Consider the following 12,268-nt stretch of genomic DNA (forward strand, 5'->3'; position numbering starts at 1 on the left):
AAAATTAAAGGTTTTTGAGAAGTTTGACCGGAAGTGGACTTTTTGATATCGGGGTCGGAATCCGATTCCGGAAGTTGGAGTAGGTCCGTGATGTCAAATATGACTTGTGTGCAAAATTTGGGGTCAATCGGACGTGATTTGCTAGGTTTAAACATCGAAAGTAGAAGTTTGAAATTCTAAAGTTCATAAAGCTTGGATTGGAGGTTGATTCGTGATTTTAGCGTTGTTTGATGTGATTTGAGGTCTCAAGCAAGTCCGTAATGTGTTTTGGGACTGGTTGGTATGATTGGTTGGGGTCCGGAGGGCCTCGGATGGATTTCGGGTGGTTAATGGATCGAAATTTGAAATTTTGGATAGGTGAAGGGGTTTGGTTGCTGGTATAACCGCTTCTGCGGAGGGTTCACCGCAGAAGCGGCCCCGCAGAAGCGAGGAATTGAACCGCAGAAGCGGTTAGGCATGAAAAAGGCTGGGACCGCAGATGCAGGACCGCACCTGCGGTGGAGGAGGCGCAGAAGCGGAGAAAGGGCAGCATGGGAAGGACCGCAGATGCGGTAGTAGGGTCGCACCTGCGGAACCGCAGAAGCGGTCGAGGGACCGCAGGTGCGGAAAGTGCTGAGGCATTGAGGGTGTTAAAATCGAGGGTTTTGGCCATTTACTCCATTTTACTCTAGTTGGGGCGATTTTTGGAGAGCTTCAAGAGGGGATTCTCTTCATCAACGATAAGGTAAGCTAACCCCACCTATCTTGAGTTAAATATATTGATTTTATACAAATTTGAGCATGAAATTTGTAGAATACTTGGGGGTTGAGGGAAAACCTAGAAAATTGATATTCTTGAAATTTGACCATGATTTTGGGTATGGAATTTAGAGAAAATTATATATTTGAGTTCGTGAGACTATGGGTAAACTTATTCTTCGAAAATTTTGGAAATCCGGGCACGTGGGCGTTTTCGTCAACTTTTCGATCGGGGTTAGGAATTGTTATAAATTGGATTGTAATGAATAATTCAGTATATATTAATGGATTGGTATCATTATTGACTAGTTTTGGAGTGTTGTGCATCAATTTGAGTCTTCGGAAGAGTGTGGAATGTCGGTTACGGATCTTCGGAGCGAGGTGAGTTTCTTTTCTAACTTTGTAAGAGGGAATTGTCCCCATATGTGAGTTAATTGGTTATGTGCTCCTATTTGTGGGGGCTACGTACGCACAAGGTGACGAGAGTCCGTGCGTAGCTACTATTATGCTATTGTCCGGGTAGTTTAGGACCCAAGGGCATGCTGTACCTGGAAATATTTGTAATCCTACTAACGATTTGAATTGCTTAAATCACATCGAATTAGCAAGTGAATTTCTAAAAGGATTAAACTTCATTTTCTTAAAATGTTAAAAGAGAATTGACTTTTATTTGGATAAATGTTCCCCGATAAATTCTTAATTGGCTATTTGAGCATATATTTCTATGTGTACCTACGTCTCATGTAGGATTCGCGAGCAGGGTATTTGTTTATTTATGTTGACCGCGTCACAGGTATGATGCGCAAGCGGGTAATAGATGCATCTATGGTTCGCGTCGTTCGACCCTCGGTAGTGCACATTTTATATTTCTGTTGGATCGGGCCGTACGACCTCGGCAGGATTTGCGCATGCTTGTATTGCTTGCCTTGAGACTTATTGATATTGATATTTGCTCTCCCCGACTTGAGATATTTGAAAACTAATGGATTTTGAATCCGGAAACTTTTAATATAAAAAGGAACTTTCACCTGTTCGTTACTTATTTGAAATTTCTGTCATTCTTAATAAATCCATGATTATTCGCTTTAATAATATATCATTATTTGGACCATTAGTAAGTGTCGAAGTCGACCATCTCGTCTCTACTTCTTCGAGATTAGACGGAATACTCATTGGGTACACGTTGTTTCGTACTCATACTACACTTCTGTGCATTTTTGTTGCACAGGCACATGCGTCTCTAGTGGCCTACGGGGCGTGACAGTATGGTTGGTATAGAGACTTAGGTGAGCTGCACTTCTCGAGGCGACCCGCAGCCAGCAGAGCCTCTTTCAAATTTCTATATTTATTTATGTCCAATATTGTATTCCGGACGATTGTTGTATTACATTATTTCCTAGAAATTGCTCATGTACTTGTGACACCGGGTTCTGGGAGGATTTTTTGATTATTAAGTGTTAAGTTTTGTTAAAGACTTCATGGTTATTTATGTAAATTTTATTATTCGTTATTTAATGTATAAAGAAAAATGATTTTAAACAATACCAAAATTTGGAATTTAAATTAAGTAATTTGGCTTGTCTGACAGCTGTGTCCGGCACCATCATGACCCTTAATGGATTTTGGGTCGTGACAAAGAGCATATACACTCATTGTTACCCAAAGAAGAAGAAGAAGAAAGAGGACTGAAGTTCTTTAAACATTGGGTACAAGTTAAATTTTTTTTTTTTTAAAAAGTGGGTATCTATTAAGTGGGAGCGACCAAAATAGAGCTCGTGTAATTTTTATAATTAATACTGCCCCAATGAATTTTTCTCCATATGAAAATCATTCATTTAATGGTTTTCATCATGGTACGTACCAGGCGAAAATGGAGTTCTGAACCGAAATGTAATCTTTTTGGACACAAAATACATTTTTAGATAGAAAAAAAAATTTCGTTACCAAAATATGCAAAACACGGTTTTGAACCACATTGTTACGGTAAAATGCGATTTTACAAAAACGCAGTTAAATAAAAACGCGGTTCACATCCGCGTTTTCTACTGCTTTGTCTTTTATTTCTTTCTCAATCGCCATTTGTTCCACGACAAAGAAAGTCCTGTTAACTCCAAGGACCATTTTTGCAGTTTATTTTAGCTTGTAATGAAATTTATTTCTTTTTTTAATAAATAAAAGCAAATAAAAAAATATGAAATAAGTCTGAGGAAAAATTCAGGTTGGGTCAAACTATTGAGAATAAATTAACTTAATTGCATGCCTCTTGTTGGAACAACAGCATGTTTTGTTTTATTCTTTTCTTTTATATTTCATTTATGCTTTAATTTTTGCCAGTGTTCGGTTTTTGTTTGTCACGAGAAAAGGTATTACTGATTTTTTCTTTGTTTTGCTTTCAAACGCAGAATCTATTTTCGCAAACAAAACATATTCAAACGTTTTTTTTTAAAAATAACTTTTATTGAAACTGTATGCGTGAAAAAATAGGAAAATCGACAGAATTAAATATATATTTCAAAACCCAAAGCCAGTTTTCTTCCTTCGTCAATCTTTAATTGCCTCTAAAGCTGCCATTCTTCACAACACATTTCTATCCCCGGTCTTGCAAATCATCCTTTGGGGTTGCATGTGTCTCCTGTTTGCACCTCATTATACTAAAACCAGATTTTTCATACTTTATTCTTTCTTTCTTATTCCAATAGCACACGTAAATTTGGGATCATCTTTGACAGAAATTTTTTATAAATATAAACTGCTTAATACGTTGAAAAAATTGTGATATCATATTTTAAAATATTGTACCGTATGATGATAAGATGAGGTAAAAGGAAAGAATTCCTTATAGTCCATTGAGACACAAAATAATTTGTATCTGAAATAATTATAATTAAAAACATAGCAACAATAAGTTGTTTTTGTTGTTAACAACTTCAAGGATATTTAAATTTTCTACTTTGTCTATAATGAAATAATTGCAACCACATTAAATATCTATAGTTCGTTTTAGATCATAAAATTCAAAGGTTTTATTCATTCTTAAATATAATACAGAGTCAAACACTACCACATACATTAGGAATATTTAAATTTAGCTAAGCCAAATACTCCATCCGTCTCAAATCATCTGTTATGGTTTCTAAAAATAGTCTTCTAAAATTATTTGTCATTTTAGAAGTTCAAGACTGAATTAATTATTTTTTTTTCTATTTTACCTTTAATATTAATTATTTTCTGACTACAAATATCTCAATTATGAGTAAATATTAAATTAAGAGAGATTATATTTTAGGGTATAAATAAGGGTAAAAATAATAAAAAAACTTTTATTTAGTATTTTTTTAATGAGCGTGTAAAATAGAAACACGATAGATACTTTAAGACAGGGATTATTAGACTCTTAAGCTAAAAGTCAGTTACCGACAATTATTTACAACGAGCGTGGACTATAGTAGCCTATAAATATAGTGAATGACATATTATCAAGTCGTAAATTACACAAAAAAATTACAGTATACAATTATTATGTGTATATATATAAAGTAAACTTCAAAAGATATTATCACTTTTTTATATCTAAAAACTATGCTAAAAGTGACATGAAATATTGAGGACCATGATATATTATGTCACGTTTAGTATTGCGACACATAATAATATGTCAATTTTAATTTCTTAAATTTCGTCTTCAATTAGACACACTAATATTTATTTTTCACAAAAGAAATGGAAAAGTAAAAGAGGCTGATAAAGATTGTACAAATAATCTCCCAATGTACCACAGTTGTACACCCACGCCCTTAAATTGGCATCTACGGACAAAGAATTCACTGCTCATGTACTCATCTCCTCAGCAAATAGACTCAATGGCCGAGTGGGACCCAAGCATTACTCACCTTTCCTTTCCTTTATGGGTAGAAAGGGAGACCACAGAAAACGCGGCTGTGAACCACGTTTTTGTAAAACGCAGTGTTAAACTATGTTTTACTTTAACGTCCCAAACGACTGTTAAGGTAAAACGTGGTCTAAAATCGCGTTTTATATATTTTGGTAACTAAATTTTTTTCACCTAAAAGGGTCTTTTGAATCCAAAAAAATAATACTTCGGTTTCGGACTCAGCAAAAATAATAGGCCAGCTACGCATATCAAAAGTTGAGAGTTTTTTATCTGGAAAAAACAACTTGCTAGAATATGCCTCCTGGACTGTAGAGTAGGAAATCTTTTCACTGATGAGTGGGGCTGCAAAAAGGCATTTTCTGTCCTGTTTCTCTCTAGCTGAGATGATGTACACCAGATTGATTGAATCAATTTGTTAGTAGCCTATTTTGTGACACACAAGATTTGAAGGGGACAAAAATTACTGTAATAGACTATCGACAGTTGGCAAATGGATACCACTGGTTGGAAATCTCAGTAGCTTGTTGATTGGCTACTCGAACTTTCATGGTAAGTATTCGATTTCTCACCTTGTAATCCTGTTTCCTCTTCCAAAAGAAAAATAGCTATCATTATTGCACAGAAACAAATTAAATAGTGGAAAAAGAAAAGGAGACCACAGTGTTTAATTTGCATGGATTCTGTTTCCTCATTGAAATTGGATTCATAAAAGTAGGCCGAAAGCTTCATTTCGTCTTCAGCATTCACTTCATCTTTGAGTTATTTTAATCGACATCCAAATAACTCTAAAGATGCCTACTTAGAAGCGAATTAAAATTTAAAGTTTATGTGTTCTAAATTGTTAGAAAACCTATAGCTCATTTTAAGCTCTTGAATTTCAGTGTCATGTTAGGTCCATCTGCTTCTTTTTGAGTTAATTTCATCAGACTAGTAAAGTTATAAAATTATTTGTTATCATATTAATGTTACTGAATTTAGTTACTTAATGTTGTATTGTTTATACAGTTGGGCTCTGTTGCTTGTATAGTAAGCACTACGCGAATTGGTGCCACAATTTTGGTTAACACATCCCATTCGAAATAAAGTGCCACGTAACCAAAAGAAGTTTCTTCTTCAGGCATGAAATTTTGGTGTTCATTATAATTACCACTACGAGGAATTGGAATTCGCCTGGAAATTTGGGGTTCTTTATAATAACAGTAGGTCCCCTTTGCTATATATGCGACTTACCTTAATTTTTTTAATTTCAAATTTTAGCTGAAGGTCGCTAGAAAATGCATTCCAAAAGCTCAATTGTGTGTATCATGTTTGGAAAGGTCATCGTTAAGCTGGATAATCTTCATCATAATGTTTAAAAAGAAATTGTTATGAATAAAGATAAGTAAGACAATTAACTACTAAATGAAAAATATAATATATAGAGTTCCACTAGAATGTTTACTCGCTTTAAGATAGTCTTATCTACACTATTAATTTAAATTATAATTAATTAATGTAAAGAATATTTTGAGGATATTAGCATAGAATTAATGCTGGCTCAGATTTAACAAGAATATACTAATAATACTGCACTAATTAGTCATCGTGAAGAAATAATTTTATAATTTGTTCAATGGAAGTATTTTTTGGTACTAATTGGCTGTACTGGAGAACATTATCACGTACGGATATAACACACTCCTAAATCTTCTCACCATAATTGAAGAATCAAATGGTATAATGATAGATACAGATCGTGATGCCAACCTTGGACTTGATCTGTTAGGGATCATTTGGTTCATAGGAAAAATATGCAACGATTATAATGCAAACATATAGTAATACCTAAAACAATAATTGTTTAGTGCATGTTCATTATTCTTAGTTATAAGAAAAACATGATAGTGACAGATATCAAGACAAGAATGTTTATGGTTGACTAAACATCACCAAATTAGTTTCAGATTCCTGTCCTAATGATGTTTAACAGCTTCAAGGTTTAAACTTACATTAATTTTACTGCTTTATTGATTAACGGTCTCAGGAGTTGTATAAAGGGGATAGTTTTACGTGTTGAATATGTCAAAACATCCCACATCGGTTGGGGAGAAAATTGGGTGGGAATTTCACCCTATAAAAGGAGGCCTAATGTTTAGAATTTAAACGCACCTCTCATTTGCCTCCTCATCTTCTTAAGGCATTTGTATCTTCTCTCTTTAGTATTATTTCACTTGTATTTTGGAGTGAAATAAAATATTGATTGTGTCCGAGGAAGTAGGCAAAATTAGCCGAACCTCGTAAATTCTAGTATTCCTTTTATTGTTGTTTCATTGTCTTATTTATTATTTGGTGGCTGTCATAATTTTTGATATAGTAGTTGTGACTCATTCACACTATATACATTTGGTTTCCGCAACATTACGAACATCTCTAGCTAATAATCCGATTAGTATTTAGCCAAGGAATAATATATAGAAGACATGCATTAATAGTAAGACAAAGATATAAGCAGATATTTATACAAAAAATGGATGGTTATGAGCAGGGGCGGAATTAGCCTAGTAGGTACATGTTAGGCCGAATTGAGTAATTTTTGCTTAGACAATATATTTGTATTAGAAAATTTATTAAATATGTATATATATGTGAAATCACTAACTAGACGAATTATGAGTTCCATTATAAATTCAGAACCCATAAACTTTAAATCTCAGAAGATTCCATCTGACATAAAGCACTATGAACTGAAAATTAATTCTTTCACTCACAGTTGCATTGTACAATGAACTAAATTAATATCCAGATTGAATAAAATAGATAGAGTGTTTGTTGGAAATTGTTCGAATTTTTTTTGATGCCTATGTATCATGAAGCACCCACAATCTTTTTTGTTACCAGATGCAGTTTTGGTTAAAATATTTCAATAGGCAGTGGATTTTGTTTCTCTTTGCAGAAAAAAAACTCATAAGAACAACTGCAGACACTACACTGATTGTGCAAGGCTGTAATTGAAGAGCACAAAATCCAGTGTTTCATATTGTAATTTTCCTGGTGAAATTATGAGTTTACTAATTGGGACATCTTGGATTTGTGTTCTTTCAATCCAGCAAGAATCAAGAGCCAGCTGGTAATGTTGAAACTTACAAGAGTTGTAGTAGGCATAACTACTAAAAGATACCATTTTCATATTTCAATGATTCAATCTCAGGCAGTGAGGTTGGTTTCACATAATGATTGGGGCGGCAACAATATACTTAACTATTTCAATGTCAGAATCACTATTGGAAAAAGGGACTAGAGCCTAATGTAACCTATTTTAGACCCAAGAAACAAAAACAATTGTGGCTGCCGGCTGTTGGCTACACCAATAAACATCACTACAATCATTGAAAAAAATAGGAAGATCCACATAACCACATTAACATTACTTTGATATAAGTAGAGGCAAGCATCATTTTCTAGCATTCACTTGACCACTAAGTTTCAGCATTAGCTAACATAATAACTCTTAGAGATGGCTATTTCAAGTCATGTTAGGTCTATTAGTTTTCCTTCTCGATCACAGCCAGAGTATCTCAAAGTTGAGATTGAGCTAAACAGGCTAAAAACATGGGAATCCTCATCTATTTCATCAACAGCAACTCCTCTTAGTTTAAACACCATTCAAGAAGGCATTGTAGGGCTAGCAGAGTTGTATAATTGTGTTAAAGATCTTCTCGAGTCCCCGACAACTCAACAAGCTCTCCTCAAACATCAAACGGGAAGATTAGTAGAAGAAGCTCTTGAGTCCTCTGTTGGATTAATAGACTCGTGTGGCACGACGAGGGAGTTAGTCTTGATGATGAAAGAACAAGTGCAAGATCTTCAATCAGCACTGAGGAGAAAAGTTGGAGACTCAAGCACACAAAATTGCTTCGATGCATATATTAGTTTTAGAAAGAAAGTGAAGAAGGATATAGCCAAGAACCTCAAAACACTAAAACAAATAGTAGAAAACAAGATAGAATCATCTCCTCAAGTAGATTCTGATCAGTCTTTATCTAAGCTAAGTGCAGTGTTAAGAGAAGTATCTGCTTTGACCATCTCAGTTCTAAGATCCCAACTATCTTTCTTGTCCGCGCCAGCTTCAAACGCGAAGAAAAACGGGTGGTCATTGATATCAAAGATGCTTGTCACAAAATCAGCTGTCAAGGGAGATGAAAACACAATCAATGAGGTGGAGTGTGTTGATTTTTCTCTTTATTCTAAAATTCACAGCAATGATTTTAAAGTTGATGTGCCAATGTTCCAGAAAAAGTTGCAGATATTAAATGCTGGTCTTCAGAGTCTAGAGGCTGGCATAGATAGGTTGTCAAGGTTATTGATCAGAAACAGGGTCTGCCTCCTTAACATCCTTACTCCTTAGAAGATCTTGTACATTATTAGTAATATTTCAGGCATCCATTTTTTATAGATATGCCAATTCTTGAAAACCAATTTTGTAAGATATGGAAGTGAAATATGCAAGCCAGAGTTCAATCAATCCTTTGTCTCATTCTTTCATTCCACTTTTCTAATCAGTTTATTTTCATTCCATTACCATACTTTATGAGAGAAGACATAAACTAATCTACGTTAAGATCAATTTTGACAATAATAATGAAGTTAACTCAGTGCAATTTATCTACTTGGGTGAATTGAGCAAGTTCTAACTATCATTGAAGCTTGAATGTTGACAGCTTTGAACGACCATATTAAAGAAGACTCAAACTATAAAGAAAAAGAGGTAAAAACTGAAATTCCAAAAGTAGACGATTTAATAGAACAATTAAAAAGAGTAAAAATAACACCGCAAAAAGATAGACTTAAATTCAGAAAACCACCACAAAAATGGACCTTTTTCCAGGTAGGTCAAGAACAATGAACGAAGAAAGATCACGAATAAGTTTTTCAGATAATAGAACAGGTAATAATATGTTAGCAAGAATTTTAACTAGAAAAAGACAAGAAGAAAATCAGAAATTAGACGAAATAATAGATATTGACAAAGGCATACAAATTTTTCAACAAAATCAACTAAGGTTACTTAATCCGAGAATATTATATAATACAGGATATTTTTCAAATAATTCTCAACTATATAGACATTATAGAGAAGAGCAATTATCAGCCATAGGAAATAAAGTTGCAACATTAAATTTAATTAATCCAGAATCAGTGCGACAAATAAAAAATTATAAAAAGAATTTAATGCATATGGGATTAATAGTAATCGGATTAAAAGGATTAACTAGAAAGAATTTAGGAACTAAAGTACTAATAGTAGTATATGATGACAGATGGTCAGATCAAAAGAAATCTATAATAGGTTTAACAGAAGTACACATGACCAATAATGGAGGAATATTTTATATTAGCCCAGATTTCATGATAAATTTAGCAGAATTTGGAAAAAATATTAAAATAGAAATACATACTAAAGGATATGAAGAAATGAATAATGGAAATAATCTACTGATATGTGTAGGTTTCATAGGAAAAATGACAACTAATAATAATACAAAATTTAAAATTAAAGTAGACAATGCAGTCGAAATAATGGAAAATAAAGGGATAAAATTAATAAAACCTATTAAGATAAACCCAGAAGAATATGCTAGATTAGAATGGAATCTAGAAGATTTTGCAAAGCCAAAAATATTTAAACCAGAATCACATTTGATATATACCAATTCAAAAGGAAAAACTTCAATTAGGTTTACTGATTATAATTATTCTACCCATAAAGAAATAGATGATGGAACTGAAAGTACGGTAGAAGATAACGATACTGAATTTATGAATGTTGAAATAATACAAGACGAACTTGAAGTAGACATAGCCTTAGAAAAAGTAAGGAGACTAGTTAAAGAAAATAAAAATAAGACTTTCCAGTGTAAAAGATGTAAACTTGAAAAATTAACCTTAAGCGAAGTAGAAGAACATTTTAAGAAATGCGAATTAAGAATAGATAACTGGGATATAGAAAAGAAAATATTTCACAGAAAAAATCGGATAAATTCGATCAGATCTTTGAAGAAATACAAGATAGTTATGAAGAAACAAAAAAAGAATCTCTAAAAGAATTAATGGAATCAACTAGTTCTAGTCCAAGCCCATTTCAGAGAACAACTCATCAAAGTACAATAGATACTAGCACTAGAAATGTACCTAGAAGAAGAGTATATAGAGTAGATCAAGAGACAGAAATAGAAAATGTAAAACCATCAGGAAAAATAATGCCTATAGAAGAACCTATAAGATTACAGGAAGGAGGAAGTAAGGGTAAAATACTAAATATAGCTGCTCATGACCCACAAATGTGGAACTCAGTAATAGACCTATGGAAAGGAATAGTAGTAGCAGACTTTATAAAAACTTATAATGACACAGACGCAGAAACAATGTATAAATATATGGAGACTTTCTTAGGAGAATCAACAAAAGGTTTATGGGAAGCCTATAAGTCAGAATTTCCACAAGACTTTCAAACCTTAATAGCAATGAGACCAAATCCTTATAATTTTACAAATAAAATACATAGCTTAATCACAGGTGAAGATCCAAATAGTGGATTAGTAGTATTACAGAAGAACGCTTTAATAAAATTAGAACAATTAAGCATAAACAGTTGGTTTCACATAAAAAAGTTTTTAAACGATTATTTTTATTATTGTACTATTAGTGGAAACGCTTTTGATCAGGATCTAGGTAAAAAATTATTTAATAAACTACCAGGAGTTTTAGGTAGAGAAATAGAAGAACGATGGTATAAACGAGAGGGGGTAATACAAAATCCTCATGCAAAATGGTCTATAGGACACAAAGTACAACATATAATGGAAATACTACAAGAAAAATGTACCCATACACAGATACTAAAACAACTAAAACAGAATACTATGAGTTTCTGTAGATCAACTGTGTATACAACACAAAGTTATGACAAACTGAATATAAAAGAAGAAATATAGGAAATATAAACCTCAATACAATAAGGGATACAATAGAAAAAATTATTATCTTAGAAAATCATCAGCTAGAAAACCATACCTAGATAGAGATAGACATGTTAGAAAGTATAGAAACTATAAAAATAAACTAGAATGTTTTACTTGTGGTAGTGTAGAACACTTAGCAAATACGTGCCAAAAAAGGATTAGTAATAAGACAAGAAATTCATAGTTAATAGAAGATTTTCAAGAAACTTTAATAAATGTAGACGAATATATGTAAGATAATGAAAATATATACTCTATAGTAAGTGTAGATATAGAAGATAAAGCTCAAATAGATACTTCAGAATCAGAAGAAGAAGAATTAATCAATGAGATAGGATTAAAAAAATTAGATTTAGAAGAAAATACTTTTGTAAACATATCGGAGGAATGTACCCATAATTTTGAAAGAAATAAAGGATTAGATAGTAATTAGTATTTTATATGCAAATGGTACCCTAGTAGAAATAAAAGGGCTAAATGTAAACTATGCTATCTAGAGGGATGTATTTCATGTATAGAAAAAGATTTTAAAACAAAAATAAATAAAGAAGAAAAATACCAAGAGATAAATGATTCTACTATGAATTTGAGAATAATGACACTGGAAGCTAGAGTAAATGAATTAGAAAAAAGAATACAA

General features: G+C 32.7%; 1 protein-coding gene across 1 annotated transcript; it reads left to right on the forward strand.

Annotated features, from left to right (window-relative positions):
* Window positions 1-8,122: 8,122 nt before the first annotated feature.
* On the forward strand, window positions 8,123-9,014 carry LOC104237506 (uncharacterized). Its single transcript, XM_009791666.2, has one exon. It carries the CDS (start codon window positions 8,124-8,126, stop codon window positions 9,012-9,014), a length of 891 nt encoding a protein of 296 aa, XP_009789968.1. The 5' UTR covers window position 8,123.
* The last annotated feature ends 3,254 nt before the right edge of the window (window positions 9,015-12,268 follow it).

The sequence above is a fragment of the Nicotiana sylvestris genome, chromosome 2, assembly GCF_000393655.2.
Source record: "Nicotiana sylvestris chromosome 2, ASM39365v2, whole genome shotgun sequence".
NCBI classification, from domain to species: Eukaryota; Viridiplantae; Streptophyta; class Magnoliopsida; order Solanales; family Solanaceae; genus Nicotiana; species Nicotiana sylvestris.